At 43.5% G+C, this 21,585-nt stretch overlaps 1 protein-coding gene across 10 annotated transcripts in view; it reads left to right on the top strand.

Annotated features, from left to right (window-relative positions):
- Positions 265 to 21,585, top strand: part of SH3BP2 (SH3 domain binding protein 2) — a 37,805-nt gene continuing 16,484 nt past the window's right edge. Inside the window, exons 1-3 of one of the 10 annotated variants that reach the window (XM_021395368.1) lie at positions 265 to 449; positions 14,452 to 14,509; positions 16,033 to 16,063. Coding sequence is in view for 7 of the 10 variants with exons in the window: in XM_021395360.1 (XP_021251035.1) it covers positions 19,217 to 19,326 (110 nt within the window). In the remaining 3 variants the exon portion in view is untranslated. Of the gene's footprint in view, positions 450 to 529; positions 554 to 640; positions 666 to 11,383; positions 14,510 to 15,983; positions 16,064 to 17,991; positions 19,327 to 21,585 lie in introns of those variants that run through there. The other 9 variants (XM_021395363.1, XM_021395367.1, XM_021395361.1 and 6 more) reach the window with 9 other exon arrangements.

The following is a 21,585-nucleotide window of genomic DNA, read 5'->3' as shown; positions in this document are numbered from 1 at the left end:
TCGCTTGAGTCCTGCGGGACTGTGGCATTTGTGACCAACCCAATCCAGCCCCCGCTACACTGACAGCAGCAGCAGAGCGCTCAGGCTGCCCAGGGAGCTGTGGGTGCCCCATCGCTGGAGGTGATCAGGGCCGGGTTAGGCGGGCCCCGGGCAGCCTGAGCTGGTGTGGGCAGCCAATCCACGGCAGAGGGTGGCACTGGGTGGGCTGCGAGGTCTCTTCCAACTCAAACTTCTCTCTGTGGGCTGCGGCGGCCGAAGGAGGGCGGTGCGGTCCCGGCAGCTCCCACCCGCGGAGGGAGGGGAGAATGGAGCGCGGCCAGGCCCGCCTCGGGGCGGCCCGCGGCGGCAGGTGAAGGAAGGGGCGGGCGCTGGGCGCGGCGAGGACTGCGGGGCCGGGCGGGCTGTGTCGAAGCGGCCGCCCGCGGAGCTGAGCCGCAGCTACGGCTGAGGTAAGAGCCGGCTCCTCGCGGCGCCCCGGGACGAGTTCGAGGGCAGCGGCCGCTCTCCCTCTCCTTCAGGACCCGTCGCTGCGGTGCCGGGCAGCCGCGGGGAGGTGCGGGAGCTCTCGTGCCGGGCGTGAGGGTGTGGCTCTGGCTCTCGGCGCTCCGGGTCCGCGCCGCGGTCATCTGCGCGTGGGAGGTCGGTTCGGCAGCGCGGGCCCGCTGGTGAGAAGGTGGAAGGGCTCCTTGGGGACACACGTGGCTGCTTCTCTTCGGGAAGAAATTGATGAGAGAGCTGTGCTGCTTCCCGGGGCTTTGGTGTGGTGGTGCATTGTGAGCATCAGAATTAGGTTCCTAGCGTCTTTCCGATGGGCTGTGCGCTGAAGGATGAGGCAGGGCTTCTTCGTGATGGAACACAGATTGCATTGCGGCTTTAACAGCGGTCTCTTGAATGTTGCCATCTTCAGGTTCCTCCAGACCTGGCGTGGTTCGTGCTGCCTTCTCTCTCTGGGGCTGTAGTTCCCATTCAACTACAGCTGGTTGTGTGCATTGTGGGTTTTACTCCTGGTGTTTGTAGGGAGCAAGAGAAGCCGGCTTGTGTTGATTTAACTTGTCTGCTTCTATCCTGCAAGCGATCACTGTAAATCAATAGCAACTCAAATAATACCACTGACCCGAATGAACTGCAGAAGTGGGTACGTGATTCCCTTCTTTCCAACCTGTCTGCCAGGACTTTTGCAGTGGGTCCTGGTGATGCCAGCGGAGAACAAGCTGCAGTGGGGCTGAGCCTTGTCCAATTGCTGGCAGGGTGCTCTGAGCCTCATCCGACCCCATCCAACAGGTGGGTGCTGCTGGCAGGGTGCCCTGAGCCTCTCTGCTGGTGCGTATTCTCTGGCTGCCCTGGGCATGGGGGGACTTCAGCTTCCTGTGTGAAATCAGTTGTGCTGCACTGGTACGTTTCCTACCGTGAAAAGCAAATTTCCACTTTCACTCAGCTCTCAGTCGTTTATGGCTATGGGGAGAGTGTATGAAATACATTAACATCTGATGAATTACACACACCTTCTGTTTATTCCTGATTTTATTTGTGCAGGATGTGTATAGCTGGAACTTCGGCAGATTGTTTCATTCAAGTATCTCCTTCATGCTACAGGAGAAAGTAAACTTGCTGTTTTGCTTTTAGGCATAACACATGTTCCTTCCCCTTCCTGTTACTGTATTTTGGAGCCATCTTACTGTTGCAAGAGAGCTGATTAATAGGTACCCCTTGCCAATATTCCATTACTGAGGAGTCAGTACTGGGTCAGCTTAGCGGTGGGTTAAATGCTGTTTCCTGTTTGCATGTTTTTTGTTTTAAAATCTCCCAGCTCTCCATAAACCTCTCCACAAAGCATGACAAATTTCATACTAAGAAGTCCAGAAAACAAAGAGCTTGCTTTTTTTTTTTTTTTTTTTAAAGTTATGAAGAAGGAAGATACAGACACGCCAGTTCTGGAAGAGGCTTACAGGTTTCAAACCACTCAGAATGAATACACAAAGATAAAGTCTTGCAGCCCTTGCACCTCTGGCAGGGCTGTCCAAGCAAGAACATTCTGATCAGCTGTGGAACTGGAAGCTGCTGCAGGCGGAGGGACCCTTGGACCTAGAGGCTTTTAATACTAGCCTGCAATTGTATTTTTCTTGGTAGGAAACTTCATGTTGGCCTACAGAAAAGGAGGTAGGGAGAAAAGTCTCCTACTTCAATTTTTGACTGAAATAGACATGTAGTTTCCTTTGGTGGAAATGTCAGCACGGCAGGCACTTTGGTAATGAGCAGTTAAGTAGAAATGGAAACTCATTAAGGCAGATACCTTAGCTCTTACAATGTTGAATGACAAACATGAATGACCAAATGTATAAACCCGAACGCGTGCATACATGGGTCATTTTACCACTAGGAAAAATGCTTTTGACACTCGGACTCTGGTAGTTGCATTGTGTGCTCGTCAACCTGCAGCCCTCAGACCGTTCATGTGTGTATTGCTCTGCGTTACTGTACGGTAAGATTGCAGTACTGGAGGGGTATGGGTTGTGAATTGACAACACTGACCTGGTGCTGAGGTATCTTCCAGGTGCCAGACAATGGGTAACTCGCACTCTTGTTAAATCATCCTGCAGTTCCCTGAGTTGTTTGGAATGTGCAGCCCTGCAAGCATTGTGTGGATTAGTTGCTGTTGGCTAAGCCCTGGTCTTAAAAGTGCTTGCAGATGTGCGTAAGCCCCATTACTAGGAAAACTGTTCGTCTGTATTGCTGTAGGATCAGGATCTTGGCTTGTTACTGCTACCAGACCTTGCAGGAAGCTCCATGGAAGCTCAGGCTCTCAGCAGAACTGATGGATGGCCCTGTAAATAGAAGGGTGAGCTCGCGGGATTAATCAGGGGATTTCCAGAGTCAGTTGGTCTGTTTAGGTTTGAACGTATTGATACAATGATCCTGCCACAATGCCTCCAGTCTTTTGATGGGGATTTCTTAGGCAGGACAGAAAACAACCTTTTAGATGGCTGTTCCTCTTGCACGTAGCTAAGCATTTTCCTGGCCTTTTTTAAGGTGAACTTCTTTCATCAGTGCACTTCCTGATGACGTTGCTTTGTGTTTGAACCTGTAGTGCAATGAAGCAGTGTTGGGAGAGGAGGTGGGAGCCTGGGCGCGGAGAACTTGAGGCAGCAAGAGAGAGACAGTGTGTTTTCATCAAGACAGTACCAAATGGAGCGTGCATTTTTTACATTATTTTCATATATTGATAGACCGTTGCCAGTTCCTATAGTATTTATGGAACATTGCTAACTTTCTTGTTAGAAAGCACTCATTTTATGCTGTAACGCCTAACAAGTTATGCCTTCTGTAATGCTTTGAGGAAAAAACTGAAGGCAGTGAAGTTTTGATCCGTCTTAGCTGTCATTTGAAGACTTAAAACATTACTTACCCTGCTGTGTATTAGGAGCATACGTATCGTTGTGTGCTTAGGGCAGGTAACTAGGTGAGAGCACGCCACAGCATTCTCAGCATGCTGCTTTTTAAGAGCAACATGCTTCTCTGCAGTATTTCTCCAAGACATTTGAAGGCTTTTTTCCCACTCTTACCTCTTATCTATGAACTCCTATGTTGAATTTCTCTTTTATTTTTTTTATTAAAAATAAATGGGGCAGAAGAATCCACGTTTCTTTTAATGCATGCAGGAATCTGAAAACTGTTTTTCCTCAGACTAGGGATGAATTCTGTACGGGGCAAAGTAATAATTAGGGAAGAATGCAGAGCCATGGCTTCCTATGGAAACAAACCTAAGTGTTGTTCTCCCTCTATCCGAACATACCAATGTAACTGAAGTAATCTATTTATTTAATTGCATGCCAGCTCACTTACAGTAATGACCCAGTTCTTATCTTTTCCTAGGCGTTATTGCGGTATTTATGTATATCTGAGCATCTTTGGCAGAATATTGAAAGATAATCTGCAGTGCAGGAATGTCAGAGAAGGAAATTCAGAAATCAAATCTTGGCTTCTCTCCTCAGCTCCCACAAGCTGCTTTTTCTTGTTGTTGTTGTTATAAAAAAAAAACAACTGGCTATTGTTGAAGCTTTCCAGATTTCCATTTTACTTATGCTGAAGTGTGATAGTGACTGACAAGCTGTACATCATTAACCATGTGTGGTGGGGATCATTCTGTCCTTGTGGAACACTGGGTGCCCTTGAATCACGAGGTATGTTCTGTCTTCCAGGGAACGTGTGTGTGTGTCTTTCTAACTTTTCCCCCTCTTGTGCTCCTCTGCTGTGAATTTGTTAAATAAGGAACTTCCCAATTCAAGCTGGATTTGTATCCTTACATTATTGAAAGGTAAACTTTTTTTTGTTTAGTTAAATGCAATCACCCTGCTGTAACTTAAAATAATTACACATTGCTGTGATTGTGGACCATTTCCTTGGGTATTTTAGGAAGATGGAGTTTGGGGTTCTGTTCTTAGTAGTATGACTGACTCTGCTGTATACTGTAGTGTGTGAGCACTTGAGTAGCTGTAGCACTTCCTAATTCCACATGGATTTCGGTGACTGTGGAGACTTTTCCAGCATGAAAGTGGCTTTGACTTGCCCTGTGGAACACCTGGAGAACTGTACCTGCACACAGCTTTTAGATCACTTTACCAAACTTGACAGTAGTCCATGTAATCAAATTATGGCTGTTGTTGCTTAATGATGTAGCATGCATTTTAACTAAACTTGGTTTAATGTGTAAAGTGATCTTGTTTCAGAACATGCATGCACAAAAGACTTGTAGATATCACTTAAAAAACACTTAACTGGTGTTCGTGCTTGTTTCGGTGCAGGGATATCTTGCAATCTCCAAACAGAAAAGTTTAGCAAGTATGTTTAACCAAGGCGTTTATTCTTTATTTCATGCCCTTCGGCTTTACTGTAATTGGACTACTAGGAGAAACTTGGATTCATGCCCTTAATCTTGAGCTTACCTGTAAGGGCTCAGCAAACAGTCTCTGTCATTCCAGCTTGTTTCCTCAAAACATGGAGATGGAATTTCCAGCAGGACTCATAAAGGAGTGACACCTGGGCAAAATATTGCCTTTAATCAGCTCTTAAGAAGTCTGGAGGCCCACTGAGTAATACTTCTTGTGTATGTGAATTCTCCAGATTTTAGAATTCTGTAATTTTTGGCAAGAACGCAAGACAAATATGCAAAGGTAATGATTGAGATCTCTAAGAAGGAAGCTGCCTGTATTCTCTGTCCTCCTTTCCCCTGTCCAGTAATTCTATTGCTGTCTTCTTGCTGTGTCAGCATAGCTGTAGAAATGGTAACAGTCACAGATCAGAGTCTTCAGGCAGAGATATAGAGGTTCTGTTTGCTTTTTCCTTCCCTCATCAAAACTGATGGTGTGACGAAGTTTGGAAATAGATCAACTCTTTGATCTTTACCAGTTATTTTTAGTTGTGCTATGCAGCAGTGCTGTGCGTTGTTTGTGTATACGGAGCAGTGCTGCAGTAATGCTAGAATTCAAGCACTGTGTCAGTTTCAGTATAGCTATGTGCGTTTAAAAAAAACAAAACCAAAAAACCACGGCCTGACCTGTTCTTCTAGAGAGTACAATCTGCTAAAGGTACCCAGTTCTTAGCACTGGGATCTCTGTTTTTATGTTACAGCGCATCTCTTCTCTTACAGCTACCTTGTAAGCCTCCAGCACCCTGTCTGAACACTGACACCCTGCTCCAGTTAAGTGATTAGTCCCAACTTGCAGTAGAAAAACACCCCTGATATTGGAATTTGAGCTATTTTCTTCATTTCCTCATTCTCGATTCTGACAGTACTCGCAAAGAAAAGGCTGAAGTGCTAAGGCACCGGTGTGCATGTCTGGATCTGTTGCTGCCTCAGCAATTGTTGTTTTCTCAGTGTTGGCTGGAGGAAGAGATGATGGGAAGTAAGCTGCAAGACTTCATGTGAAAGGTGATTTACACATAACAGAGACATGACTAAAAGCAAAAGATTGCTTGGGAGTACGTGGCAGATCCGAACAAAGAGAGGAGGAAGAACAGTAGAAGCAGGCAAGAAGATATAGGGTTCCTAAGCTTAGTGCTTATATGGTCAAAAATTAAATGAAGTGTACTGGGTCATGGAGAAGTAGACTGCATGTATGAGAGCTTCTCCATGAGGACAAGAGTATGAATTAGGTTGGGTTTAAGTGACCTGAACTCCATTGTTGCTCTGAGTGTAAATGCAGCTTTTCATTGTTCAGGTGAGCTGGAGCTGCCAGCTGCGCCGTGTCATTGGGAGTTACTCTGCTTCAGCAGGTTGGAAAAAAGGTCAGGTCTAGCTTAGTTTGCAGTCTGCCTGTTTAGATGAAAACAAAAACCAAGAACCCTTGGAGGTGGGAAATCTCACATAGTGCATCAGTTTCCACTTTCATGATCAGTTCTGCTCCAGACAAACAAGCTTTCTTCTCTGCGGGAAACCTTTTCTGTGCTGAAATCAGTCACTGAACACATGTTTATTCGTGCAACGCTGTAGGGCAGCGTATCAGATTCTGCAGCAGATCCTAGTGAATGTTCAAGTGTTTTCATTTCCATCTTTAATGTAATAACCATTCAGTAACAAGAAAGCAAAGAGTCGGAAGTAGATTTCTGTGTGTGCCTCGGTGCTATCTGCTGAAGTATGGCTCATAAAACCAAAAGTGGAAAGAAAAAAACATGGTTGGGTAGGAAGCTTTTTTTTTTTCCCCGTTCTATTTTTACCTTCCTGTTACTGTACTGATAGAAATTAATCATCATTCTGGAAACAGTCATTTTAATGAATATTTGCATATTTTCCTATTAAATAAATGGCAGTCTATTGAGGAAGGAAAAAACAACGCAAAGCTCATTTTGACTTTCTATCTCGAGCTGTGATTTGGGGGGGTTGTACAATGCTGTGGCTACAGAAGTAGGAACAAGATTTGATCCCCAACTTCTTCCCAGTGTCTGCATGTGAATCTTGTTCCAAATAAAAACATCTTTGAGATGGTCCTTATTATATTTTATCTTAAAGTACTTTACAGGACTTGACATACTTCATAACACCTTGACATAAGTAAGGGACAGTCTCTCTATTGGAATATTCACAAAATTTGTTAAAACTCTTCTATAAAATAAATTTTGGTTTAAACTCCATCCTTGAAAATTTCACCTCAGTCTTAGTTCCCCTCCGTTTCAGCAGAAGTTGCCTGTACACATGTGAGTGCGGAGGTTAGCATTCAGACCAGAACGTAGTTAGCCTGGAGAGCTAGTTCCTACAAGCAGCAGTGGCTTAAAATATTAGTCTCTAATCTTGTGACAGCCCTAACAAGAGTAAATCATTACCCTAATGTTGCTTAATAGTAATTCTATTACAACATGTCCCAGAATTGTTTTTCTTCTAGATCAAGCTGGAGTTTATTTTACACTGTGAAGAAACTGTCTGATGTAGCAGACACACTGTTTTGACCTAGGCAATGTGACGAACTCTATTTTTTTTTCCTTATGTTGATGAAACTGCACACTTCAGATACGTAATGTACGTGTGAGAGCTGCTCTTCTTTTCTTTGTTTTCTGTACTTTCCCGTATTCCTAGGAGGATGAAAACTTTTTTCTGTTTTGTCACGTTAATAATGCAGAGAAAAAATTAGCATACAGAAAACTTGCCTATAAGTCTAAAGGTCCTATTGACAGAGGAAAGGATTAAAGTTTGCAAGATCAAGCCTGATCTTATCTGTAAACTTGACTCATCAAAATGAGGCACTTTGAGCTTTTTTCAGGCAAAAGGGTGACCTGATTTGCACAGCTGCTCAACATCTGTGACTGTTCAGTGCCTCTCTTGAATCAAACAGGCTTAAATGTTTAAGCGTTACGCTGTAATTTTTCAGTCAGTCAGCTTCCACCATCACGTCAAACAGGTATGTTTCCCAAGTACTGCGCAGCATTAACTACACAATTCTGTGAGCAGAGAGGGGTTTGTGTGTGCACATTGCGTGGGGAGCAGGCTTTCTGCTATCCAAGTGAGCATACCACCTGTAAGAGCACCAGATAGTCCTGTGTTGTCTTGTTTTTGCCTGGGACAACGCTCACCTTTGATTCCCAGCTGGAGACTTGCATTTAACCTAAGTAAGTGACTATACCCAAGAGAACAGTAACCAAAAAGGGTTTTTGGAGGAGCCCAAATACCCCTTGCAGAAAGGGCAAAGAGGTCTTGCTGTAAGGTTAGTACTTCTATCCAAAGAGCAAACTACGTAGAAGGGTACCAGTGGGATTTTAGGCAATAGAATTGTGGTCATGGATTTAGGAGAACCTATGCAAATAATAGTCTGGCCCAACTTCATCCTGGTCCCAAATTTATTCTATCAGTAAGCTTGCATGAGTACTCCTATTTAGGATTAAAGTGAGCACAGCAGACTGCTGGGGTTATGCTAGGTAAGTACTTAATGTGTGATTGTGCAGTGGGGGAGGGAGTGGGGAAATGTGGAAGGGAAAGAGGAATATTTTAAATGTATTTCTCACGTTAAGCTAGGAGAAGAGAGATAGAGAGTGTAACCACTCTCTATCCATTTAGAGAGGAATCTGTTGTATTTATAAGTAGCTGTTACGGGAAGAACTCACAGTGAAATTCTTTTTTCCCTCTGAGCTCAAAGCCTCAGTGAGTCATTTTTAAAAACTTTTTTTCCCCCAGGAAAAAAAATCCCTTATTTCTGTGCCTAGGCAAATATCACAGCTGTTGTGAAGACAGTCACTGATCTGAGTGTCTGAAGGGGCAGACTGAAGCATTACCAGAGAATGTGTGGGTTTGCTGAGCGTCATGCTTTGCTTTGAGGTACAGATAACCTCTCCAATAATAATGGAAGCGGTGTTGATAAGATGCAATGCCACAATTCCAAATGTACGCAGTACTAAATGGCATCCGAGTGATTATGTCCTGAAGCAATCTGTTGCATTGGCCCTGCGCCGGCTGTGCCGCTGCTGCTGGAGCATTCCTGCCCAGCGCTGTGGCATCCTTTTTCCCATACAGGAGAGCAGTCCACACTTCCACTCCCTGCAGGCTGACATCAGGACTGCCCGGCAGAGTTGGTCAATGTGTGCTTCGTAAGTCCAAGGGGAATGGAAGGAGATACAGGGTTGCCTAAACAAGGAGAAGGGTGCTGTGGTTACACCCTTGCACTGTGGGACGTGGCTCCCCAGCAAAATTGGGTTGGCAGGTGGCAAGGGATTAGTGAGAATATTGCTAATTCCTAAAGATGAACTAACCTCTGATCTAATGGGCTACGGCGTATGATGGGTGTTTTATCTCATCTTTACTGAGAGAAAGGCAAGCAGAAGGCATTTGCAGCAGTGTCTTTGCTTCAAAATGTGGCAAGCAGAAGTCTTTTTGCTTGAAACTCTTCAGCTGGTGACCCTAGACAATCCCCTTCCTTCCTGGAATGTTCTTTTCCATGTAGACGGGAAGGAGAAAATTAATTATTGGGTGGATCTGTGCCATTTCAACCACTCTGGTCAGTGCGCTGAGTCATTTGTCTGCCATGTCTAATTTTTTCTCTTTCTGTAGCCCTAAGTAGAGGATACGAAGTGTATAGGCCAGCAGCCTGGCAGGAGTTTGTTTTAATTGTGCCTATGGGTCTGCATTAGCTGAGAATGGTTGTGGAAGAAGTGCACCTGACTCATGGATCAGGAGTTGTGAAGAGCCATTCTTACCTTCTTATGTTAGGGAGATTTTTGATGTTATTGAGTTTGCAGCTGGGGATGATAAGGTTGAGTCTCTATGGGTAAGGATTAAAGGAAAGGCTGACAAGGCAGACATCCTGGTGGAGGTCTGTTATAGACCGCCTAACCAGGATGAAGAGACAGAGGAGGTGTTCTATGAGCAGCTGGCAGAAGTTGCGCAATCGCCAGCCCTTGTCCTCATGGGGGACTTCAACTTCCCTGATATTTGCTGGGAGTACAACGCAGTGCAGAAGAAGCAGTCTAGGAGGTTTCTAGAGTGTATGAAGATAACTTCCTTCTGCAGCTGGTGAGGGAGCCTACCAGGGGAGGTGCCCCGCAGGACCTGCTGTTCACAAACAGAGAAGGTCTGGTGGGAGACGTGGAGGTCAGGAGCTGTCTTGGACAGAGCAACCATGAAACGATAGGGTTCTCAATTCTTAGTGGAACCAGGTGAGGAGACCTGGACTACCTTGGACTTTCGGAGGGCGGACTTTGAATTGTTCAGGAGACTGGTAGGGAGGGTCCCTTGGGTTTCGGTCTTGGGGGGTAAATGGGTCCCGGAAGGCTTGTTGCTCCTCAAGGAGGAAGTCCTGAAGGCACAGGAACAGGCTGTCCACCTGAGCCCCACGATGAGCTGGTGGGGAAGGAGACTGGCGTGGATGAACAGGGAGCTTTTCCTGAGGCTCCAGGAGAAAAAGACAATCTACCTTCTTTAGAAGAAGGGACTGACAACTCAGGGAGACTACAAAGAGGCTGTTGGGATGTGCAGAGAGAAAATTGGAAAGGCAAAAGCCCAGCTTGAACTCAACTTGGCCACTGGGATAAAAGGGAACAAGAAACTCTTCCACAAATATATGAACAGTAAGAGGAGGACCAAGGAGAATCTCCATTCTTTACTGGATGTGGCTGGGAATGTGATCGCTGAGGATAAGGAAAAACTGAGGTTCTCAATGCCTTCTTTACATCTGTCTTTAAAAGTCAGGCCAGTTATCCTCGGGGTACTCTACTCTCTAACCTGGAAGTCTCGGATAGGGAGTGGAATAAAACTCCCCACGATTCAGAAGGAAGCAGTCAGAGGCATACTATTCCGCTTGGACTGTCACAAGTGGCTGGAAGACTGTGTAGAGGAAATGGTCCTGGGGGTGTTGGTCGATGCTCGGCTGAGCATGAGCCAGCAGTGTGCCCAGGTGGCCAAGAAGGCCAATGGCATCCTGGCTTGTATCAGAAATAGTGTTGCCAGTAGGAGTAGGGAAGTCATTGTCCCTCTGTACTCAGCACTGGTGAGGCCCCACCTCGAGTACTGTGTCCAGTTTTGGGCCCCTCACTGCAAGAAAGACATTGAGGCCCTGGAGCGTGTCCAGAGAAGGGCAACGAAGCTGGTGAGGGGTGTGGAGCACAGGCCTTATGAGGAGCGGCTGCGAGAGCTGGGATTGTTCAGTCTGGAGAAGAGGAGGCTCAGGGGAGACCTGATTGCTCTCTGTAACTAACTGAAGGGAGGTTGTAGTGAGCTGGGGGTCAGCCTCTTCTCTGGTGTAACTAGTGATGGAACAAGAGGGAATGGCCTCAAGTTGTGCCAGGGGAGATTTAGTCTGGACATTAGGAAATACTGCTCTTCCAAAAGAGTGGTCAGGCGCTGGAATGGGCTGCCCAGGGAGGTGGTGGAGTCACCAACTCTGGAGGTGTTCAAAGAATGTATAGATGTTGTGCTGAGGGACATAGTTTAGTGAGAACTATTGGTGATGGGTGGATGGTTGGACTGGATGATCTTGTAGGTCTTCTCCAACTTTGGTGATTCTATGAGTCTATAATTTTGTGGAAGCATACAACCTGCGAGAAAGCCCTGTCTCCCCCAGTTTTTGCCAGTTGTGGCAGTGATGTTGACCAGGCTCCCTTTCCTTTTTCTAGTTTTTTCTTGTTGGTTTTTTAGTCTTTTGTGCATGTTACAGGTGGTGACCAAATAGGAAGTTTTGTTGATACTCAGGTGTAAAGTCCACACAAAAAGGAAGTAGAAACTGGATGTGTTCATTATAACCCTGTGCTAAGAGGGCAGACAATATTGCTACTGACTGTTTAACCATAGTGTTCTAAGGTATGAGGGTTTTATTTGCAATACTTCAGCAACATCACCTGGAAAAAGAGGGAAGCTTTTACTAGAGCAACGAAAAGGAATGAAGATGATGTTCTGTAGAACAGCTGAAATATCAGGAGTGGTGAGTCTTGGAGAACAGATTCCTTGTGATTTCTAATCAAACGGTTTCATCTTTTAACAAAGTGGAATGGGACACAATAAAAAAAACTCTCTAGCATTCCAAATGATCTAAAAAATTGAGGTTTAAGATTTCAAGGTATATAGAACACAGCATGAACCCTTTCTGGATCAACTGTGTATACTTTAGTCACAGTACTTTCAGAAATTCTTTGTACTTTTTGACTTGATGCTTATTTTTTTTTCTTATCCACTTAATCTGTAACTGTGGCAGTGCTTGTGCTCGTTGGTTTTGATCCTGCCGTGCCGGTTACTGATTCTCAGGTAGACTGCACAGGAGAGGTAAGAAGTGAAGTGAACTTCTGTTACAATGGTGTTTTGTCCAGATTTAAATGTAGACAAGTATTACTGTATCTTGTGAACAACTTGATTTATTCTTTATAAAATAGTCTACATTGAATCTGTATTTTATTGCCCTTACTACATTTCTTTTTTTTCTTGTGGGGAAGAGATATTTGGAGGAGGAACAACCACTTCTTTGATATCTTAATACTAATTCTTGCTTGGATGGAAATAAAAATGGAGGTACTTGTTTATAGAGTTAGAAAAAGCTGGCACCATGTTAGAGCTGGACTAGTCTAACCTCCATCTGTTCATGGTTCTTCCAAGAAAAACAAAGTAGCTATAAAGACTGTTGTTAATGAAAGCTGCAGCCTTATGCTCCTTTTTGTTAAAGGTGTTTCTTCGCAAGGAATGGGTTTTATTTGTAAGTACATATTCATGCTGTGAATGTACGTGACGGAATGTCTTTCATTAAAGTAGTGGTGTACCACTGAACATCAGATAAGTGAAATGCTCTAGGGTTGTCTGGTGTTTTCTGGAGGAAGGGGAGGCTTTCTGGTCAGAGTAACACACCTCGTATTTTTTAGCACAACTGAAGCTGAGAGTTCTTATCATGACTACAGATATATTTGTAGTATGTGTATACACTTTGCTAGTTGATAATTACAGTTTTCTGAGGGCTTTGTGTGTAAGCCTGTGTGGTTTCAGCGCTACATAAAATGTTACAATATCATCATGTTTTAAACAGCGTGCGGAAACAACAGTTGTTTCTATTTTTCCTCCTTTAAGCTCAGCACCTGTAGGCTTTCTACGTTGGGATGCCAGTAACACAGGCAGCTGAATCAGTGCATCTGTGATATGCATGATCTGTTGTTTGGTTTGGGTCTAGGTCTGTTTGAGTCTGTTGATGTATTACTGCACAAGGAGATGTCAGGTTTGATTTGTTGGTTTGGAACAAGACTAATCCCCCTGACCCCAATTCCTGAATTTCTTTTGTGCAAGTGAGATCTAGTTTCAGTTCTTTATTGTGTGCAGAAAGTGACCGTGTGTCTTAAGAATAGCCAGGATGTGTTTAGCAGCAAGGTACTCTAAAAATATTGTAGAAGCTTCTGCTGGAGATGCTTCATGATCCATATGTAAGCATAAACGTGAATTCTGTGGAGTACCAGAGTTTGCAAATGGAACAACACTGCACAGGCTCCCTGGAAGTAATGGCCACTGGTTCTAGGCAGTGCACAAAGCATGAGAGTGTGGAGATCGTAAGAGTGCACTTGTACCGCAAGCAGCTCACCTCCAGAAGATTCTGGCTGCAGTGCTGCGAAGAAACTTTTTCAAGAAAGCTTTTAGGAAAGAACAGCACACAAGGGTGAGGTGTTCTTTGCAGCTCATGGCGCTAAGAAGATTAGTGAGGTTGCATAGAGTATATGCTATACACCATTTTTATGAGCAAATATACATAGGTATATTTAGATTTATTTTATGTAAACTCCCTCACCCCCTAAAATCCCAGCAATGCACGATCTCATGCTTACAGCTCAATTCAGCTTTTGTAGAAAAGTGTGAACTGGCAGACATTCTTGTTACCAATGCATGGAAAAAAAAATTGCATCTACAAAAGTGATGGGATACACCGTGAGCTTCAGTCCTTGTTACTGTAATCCATACCCATTTCAGTGCTTTGATTTAGTTTTGGTGGTTGGAGGTGGGAGTGGCAAAATTCTTTTGCCTTACAACATCTTTTAAGAGAAGCTTATATCATGATTTAAAGGGGAATTATCATTGAAACTGGAGGAAAGAAACCTTTTTTCTGGAACACTTGCTTGAGGTTTTGGGCACAGTACTCATCTTCACATGTGAATGAGCTCTTGGCAAATATTTTCTTTGTCCTTTTGTCTTCTTAGGCTTCAGAGCTCTTCTTGGAGGTGGGGACTGTCCATGAGCAATGTGGCCTAGCTGGACCTTCTAATTCTGTAAATTACACATGCGTGATTATTAGCTTGTTTTGAGATTCTGATTCCCAGTCAGAGTTTCCAAGTACGAAAAGAGCAATCTCTGAGATGCTTCAGTGCATTGTTAGTTAGAAACCAGCACTATCAACTGTGTTGTATAGCAGTAAAACATAGAAAAAGAGCCTTTGTGGTTATACTTTGTCTTTAAATGTTATCACACAGCCTCTTTTCAAACAAAGCAAAAATAGAAAATGCTTGGTTTTGTTTTTGCAGGGTCTGGCAGAAGTTGAGCTTCCTCTTTTGTGCTGGTTGCAGCCACGTGCCTGCAGAGGTAGATTGCCTTAAATATTTACTGAATGCCACCAGAAGAGGGACACACAGCTTGAAGGGCTGATGGATGACGTGACCAAATACTTTAAAGCATGGCTTGCTGAGTGTGTTCATTATTCACTTAGTAACTTGTTATCGGTGTCAGTGATAGAATTAATCTGTTCACTCATTGCGCTGTTTTTGCTGATAGTCATTCAAAAGGACATTTTCAATAAGCTTGATGCATTTTTGTAGGCGTTTTATATCCTCTTCCAGGAATGCTTTAAAATTGCTTGTATTCAATATTTTTTCTGCTGCCTTACATATACACTCGTGTGACATAATCTCTTTACCTGGCAACAGCAGTCCTGGACCTAAGTTTTCTTGGAGTATTGAAGGTGTACGGCATATAGTGAACGGGTGGATGTTGTCTGTCTTGCCAAAATGCATTAGTGTCAGAAATGGTAGAAAAGGGTGAATGTAAATGCACGTCTCGCAGGTTTTTCTTCTTTCCACCCGGACTCTTAGCATTCTTTGAATAGATTTAAGTCAAATTCTAAGAAGAAATAAAAATATTTGCTAACAGCAGGCTTAAATTTATATAATGAGATGTCTACAGGCTAAATAAATGTACCGGTCAGGTAGCTTTATAATCTACAATGGATATTTGACTCTCCCTTGTAAGTTGCTAGGTGTCTTTTGTTTTGGTGTTCCATGTACTAAAGGCATACTGGCTTCGATACTGAGAGGTATTTTGGAACATAAGCAGAATTTATTTTGGAGACATACAGTCCTTGCTAAATCTTCCATTATAGAGTGCATTGCTAATGGAATTGTATGTAGTCATTACAAATGAGCCAAGGAAATAAAATCGTTTCAACTGTAATATCATAGAGGGGAAATGTTCTGCCAAGGAAATAAATAATTTGGGGAAACTCCCACTTTCAGAGTGTATGTTTTGGGGAAACTCCCTTTGCATCTGTCAGCAGTGGAACTGTGTGCAGGAATAGGACTTGGTCCATTGCGTTTGTACTTCTCAGTGACATGATGATGATTATTTTTTAAACTATGCTAAACTGTGCTACAAGCGCTTGTGAGGGATAACACTTGGTCAAATCGAAGTCAGTATGTCACCTTCTTGTACTTGTGCCAAGTTTTTTTGGGGGAAAAAAAACCTAACAATTTACAATTTCATTTTAAAATCGATATATTCTTCCTCTGTAAGTGTATTTTAGATACTGTAGACCGTGTGTGTATGTGTATATTAATATAAAATTCTATATAGGTACACATATATAGAAATAGTATATGGTCTGCTTGCTTATACTATATTATTATAACTACTTCAGTTCTTCCCCAGTAAGCAGAATGAGGAAATGATAGCAGAAGTTTTAAGAACTGTCACTTATCTGGCATTGAAAGTGGATTTCTGGAAATCCAGGCTTTGCTTATTCCTTTTGTTACTAATTATGGTTATTATTGTAATTATTCTGCAGGTCACCTGGCGGAAGTAATTCTGATGCATGGTTATTCACATTTTCACAGGGCTGCCTTACCTAGCAGATGAAGTATTCAGGTGAGTAACTTAACTCTTTTGCAATATATAGTTGTAGAATATACTGTTAACAAATGTATTCTCTCTCAAAATACTGGATGTTTTCCCACTGTGATCTAGAAGCTTGGTCTAAACTAGTTTGGTTGAATTACAGAAACAATAAGTCTTATAATAGTCTACTCTTGATTCAAGCTTATTAGCCCCTAGAACAGAATATAGTTGTCTTTCCTATCTTGCTATACTACAGACTTTTAATGAAAGAGATCATGTATGAACTCTTATGTTACTCTGAGTGGAACCTGATCACTAGGATGGCTACTTGCTCTGGTGGAAGAAAAATGGGTTTTGTGCTTTTCTTTTGCACTTTTGTTGGTTTGTTGATTTTTCTGCCTCATTTCTTGCTCAGTCCGCTTTTGTCTGCGGTCCATTCTTGCAGTTTCCTGTAAGTTGGTCAGTAAGAGGAAGCTCTCTTGCTGCAGATAGCTCAACACCTCAGCTGAACCAGTGCGTTTACACCGGTGAGGTTAGTATAGTATGAGATACCTCTTCTATTGCTCTTGCTTTTAGTAAACTTGGGGTAGGTGTGGTTACTTCTGACTGTGAGCAAGAGCTGTTAGTAACATTGGCAGAGATGATTGACTGTCTTCCACAAGCAGTGCTGAGGAATTTTTTCAGTTAGAGGATGGTGACACACTGGAACAGGTTGCCCAAGGAGGTCTTGGGTGCCCCGTCCCTGGAGGCATTCAAGGCCAGGCTGGACGTGGCTCTGGGCAGCCTGGTCTAGTGGTTGGTGACCCTGCACTCAGCAGGGGGGTTGAAACTCGATGATCTTTGAGGTCCTTTTCAACCCAGGCCATTCTATGATTCTGTGGTCCTAATGGAGTGAAAACCAGATGGAAAGTTGTTTTTGATGTTTTGGTTCTTCCTAAGTGAGATCTCATAATGTCAAAGAGATGAAGTGACTTCTTTTGGTTGAAATTCTCCCTGAGCTGCATTGATGCAAGGCCTCACTGATTTTGTGGGGACAAATAAAAGTTAGTAGTCTGAAAACCACATGCCAGCATTCCTTGCAAAACTGAATTTTGCATTGTGGAGGAGGCCTTATTTATTCCTTTTTCACTTCCCTGACAGACATGTTAATCAAACCCATTAAAATGTTGCATCTATTCAGACTCTGTGTTTGTAGTTTTGAAACACAATCCTTCTGATTAATGTTTGGTCTAGAAAGTTAAGCTGAATTTTCATTCTACTATATGAATGATAATCTGTGAAACACATAAATGCATTTTGGCGGTTTTGGTGTGTATTTGTTCCTCACTAAAACACCAGCTTGTGCCTGTGCACATGTGCAGTGGCCTCTGTTCTAACTACTCATTCTCTATGACCATCTGGCCAGTGCTAGAAATCACCAGAAAAATCGAAAGGGGATCTTGGAACTTGAAATGAAAAACTTGGAATTTGTGAGTGCTTATATGAAGAGGGTGTCATCAGAAAGATTAGAATGGAAAAGCAGTACTTCAGGAACGTATTGTACGTATGAAATATTAATTAAAAATGAGACTGTAGAGCCCAAGGAGCATTGTGTTATGGCTGCAAACTTTGGAGGGGTAAAACCAAGGCTAAAGCGTATCAGACTGATGATTGGAATGGATGTTCTGCAGTGTTACGTGTACTCAAACGCTGTCGTTTTTGATCATTGCTTTTTTCAGTGAGGTAGAGGTAAAGGCTGAAGGATAAGTAATGCAAGCTTAGAAGAGTATGTTGGATAGCAGAGAACAATCTTAACATAGCAGAAAAGCAGGAGAGGAAGGACTGGCCACCTGGGCACACTGCTGGCTCCTGTTCAGCTGAGTGCTGACCAACATCCCCAGGTCTATTTCTTCCACACAAACACTTCCTCCCAACTTGGTGTCATCTGCAAACTTACTGAGTGTGCACTCAATCCCCTCGTCCAGGTCATCAATAAAGATATTAAACATGCCAGGGCCCAATGCCAATCCCAGGGGAATACCACTCGTGACCCATCACCACCTGGATTTAACTCCATTCGCCACCACTCTCTGGGCCCGGCCCTCCACTCTTCCCAGCAAACAAAGTGTGTACCTGCCCAAGCCGTGGGCTGCCAGCGTTGACAAACTGCTGAATTGCTATTTCACAAATTGCTGAAATGTAGCATTCTTTGCAACTTTTGTCTATGAAAGATTTGTAAATTAAACCACTGAATCGGTTGAGTATTGATTCTTATTAAGTAGCGTCATGACGTTGTCTTGAAACACTGTTCTTTCAAGCGCACAGTAAATGTGTGGTGCTTACTCTCTGCTTGCCCTTCCTGTGTTGCCTGGCCTGGAAGGAGCCTGTGCTGGAAGTAAGCTTTACTCAGCATGTCAGGGTATGTAAGTCTTGTCGATCATTCTGCAATACATGAGTTGCTTTTGAAAACAAAGGCATTTATTTTTCACCATCAGCTGGTGATGCCTGTCCTGTAGAATTGCGGCCCTTATGCTGTAAGCCTGTGGATAAGAATTTCATTGTCTCGTGGTTTGTGTGGTGTCAAATGCACAGACAAAGCTTGCTCTGAAGCATGCATATGCTGCACGGTCTTTCAAAACAGCCATTTCAGAGTTCTTGGGTTGGAGAGGGAAGGACAAGCTCCAGCTGTAGGGGAGAAAAGGGAGGTGAAGGACTTAGCAGAGTTCTGTGGTGCGGGGCAAGGACCCAAAGCGCAGGCTCTTCAGAAGCATGGCAGCATTTCTGAGCCATGCCTCTGCTGATGCTGCCTGAGCACACTGTAAGGGAGAAGGGCTACCTTCTTTTTCTCCCATGGGAAAGCAGTTAGTTGGTGGAAGGGTGAAGAAGAGGCAAGCGAGCGCTGGAAAATCCCCCGCTGCGTGGCTCGCAGTCTCACAGAGGCTGGAGGTAACGCATGGTTTGATTTACGGCCTCTGCGGGATATTGGGAAATCTGACAAAGACAGTGCTGCCCACTGACTCTGGGGGGGAAACAGGAAGTAACAAAGGAAACAAGTCATTGCCTAGGCGTCCCTTCTGGCCACGCTGCAGTGCAGATGTACAGACAGTCGGGGCACAGCTTCTCCTTTGTGTGCACTGAAGTTATCGCCGCCGCCTTCAGCCTTTTTATGCACAAAAAGGAGAGGAGCACGGCGATGTTCCTGTCATGCCTGAGAGGGGCTATCAGCTGCTAATGGCTTTGTCCTCGCAAAGGAAACTATCATATGGTGAAAGTGTCAGCAGAAAAACTATGTGTCGATCAGGCACGGTGACAAGGTTAGTGCACGTTTCTGGCTTGTATTTCTGTCATCTTTCCTCTTTTAGGTAGGGAGCAAACTAAAACTAAGAGAAGAAAACTGACTCGAGGAAAAATGCTTTTAACTTCTGCATCTTATGCAGAAAACGGCAAAGAATTGAAGGGGGAAAAACGAGGAGAGTGTTGGTTAGAAACGCTCACCTGGCAAGAAAAGCAAGTTGAATGGAGTGAACTTATTTATAACATGCACCTCTGTCAGGCTTAGTTCTCTATTCCCTTTGTCCTTAAGATTTATTTCTTCTCAGTGTTTGTGCTACGCTTAATTCTGCTGAGAAACTGTTGTGAAAGGGGCTGTTGAGACTGTTAAGAAATGCAATGTGTAACCCAGAAAAGTGGGAAAAATAGGAAAGGGTATTTCAGACGTACTGGAGAATATTTATTAAATAATGGAAACAAGACCTGAAATTTTTGCAGAAAGCAGTTTTACAAACAGATGGTAAATATGTAGGTGATTGAAATGGAGAACTCATTTTTGCTCAGAATCACAGAGAGCAGATTAGGGAAGCTTTTATTAAATTTTTCTGTATATGCAGTGCTGCCTTAATTTTGGTTCAACCTTTTGTGGATACTGAAATTTCAGTCGTCTTCTGCATTATACCAGGAATGCATTTGTTTCTGTAAGTTACACGCGCATTTAGAAGGAAATCCACATCCTGCTTTGCTAGGTTTTACTTTCAAAACAGTATTTAAAGATTAAATGTTATGAAATATTATGGCATTCAAATTTTTCTCAGACATAATTTGCACAGAGACTGTTGTGACAAATCCAGAAGAGATTCAATTTTTACTGCAATTCAGGAGACTTGTTTTTTTGTTTTCAGCAGGACCAAAGGGGCTCCAGTACTGACCATAAATATTATTATAACAAGTGACAACTTTTAAGGCAACTTTTGGCAGCTGTTGCTTCAGCAATGAGGTTAATGTGTCATTATGCTTATACACTGCAAGGCGTGGGGATGATCGCATCTGCCATGTGTTCTGCTGAGGTTCAGCAAGGAGCGAGAACTCCTGGCTCTTCCAGGATGCAGTCCTTAGTTAAATCAGCCTGTATCAATTTAATCGGGCTGAATGCCAATACCTCTTAAGGCCAAAAGGGGTAAGTGTTCCTCCATAATCTGTTCCAGATGTGTTATGTGGCAGAAGGAGTTCATTCTGATAGTATTTGAGAAAGGTGTGCTCATGGGATAGGCTTGGACTGACTTCAGTGATGCTTCCAGCGCATGCATGGTCTGCCAAACAAAGTGTGGGAGACCAGTTTGCATGTATGAATTACAGTATTGATTGTACGAGTTCCGTATCATGCTCAATAGTGTTAGCTGCACTGCTCTGTCTTTCAAAAAACTCTGTTGAGTGATGAAGCAAGTCCTATTAACTGCTGTTCCAGTGTCTCCCACTACGCTTTAAAGTCTGTTGTCTCCCGCTGAGGCATAGAATTGCCACGAGGGTCATCTGAGAAAGGAAGTGGTGCAAGGCCTTTTGCTGCTGTCATCCTCTCCTGGTTCAGATGGTTCATTTCAACAGTGTTTCAGGGTAGCGAAGGCTGATTTAAGAGGTACTTGTGCTGGGTGTGGGGCTTGATGGAGAAAATTTAAAAATATGTACCTAGTCCCCTGATGACAAGAAGAGGAGGAATAAAGTACGTGGCTTTTACTAGAGGCTTGCTCAAAAGATATAGTGTAAGTATTGTTACCTTGTGTCTTGTAACAGAGGCCTGGCATCAGAAAGAGAGGGTAGCCTGGTCCCAGTGGCTCTTAGTGGGCCTCTCCCATTACCTTCCTTGTCTGCTCAGTGGAAGAGGCTTTGCTTATGCACCTGGGATGAAAATATGTGAGGGGATCTTTGGCTTGTAGTGCAAGAATGTAACGGTATAAAAGAAGGTATCGTGGAAATGCCTTTCCATTCTTAATGATCACAGAGCTAATAGGCTCCACAGTGACTTTGGTGCTTGCTATTGACCATACCTGGTAATGGAGCATTGATCTGTTCCTCACATAATAGACTTAAAAAAAAAAAAAAAAAAAAAGAAGTAGAAAAAGAAACTTACAGGAGGAATATCAAGAGCAGAAAGATCCATTTCAGTGTGCTAAAGACAATTATAGGTGCTAAGACCAGGAAAATCTTCAAGAGCATCAATTCTTCTTTCATCCCACCCCTAAAATAAAGATCCTGTGGATATTTTGTTTTGACAGCTTTCTCACAACAGAAGGATGCGAAATAGC

This window comes from Numida meleagris, chromosome 4, assembly GCF_002078875.1.
Source record: "Numida meleagris isolate 19003 breed g44 Domestic line chromosome 4, NumMel1.0, whole genome shotgun sequence".
Taxonomy (NCBI): Eukaryota; Metazoa; Chordata; class Aves; order Galliformes; family Numididae; genus Numida; species Numida meleagris.
This window is presented reverse-complemented; position numbering and strand designations above follow the sequence as displayed.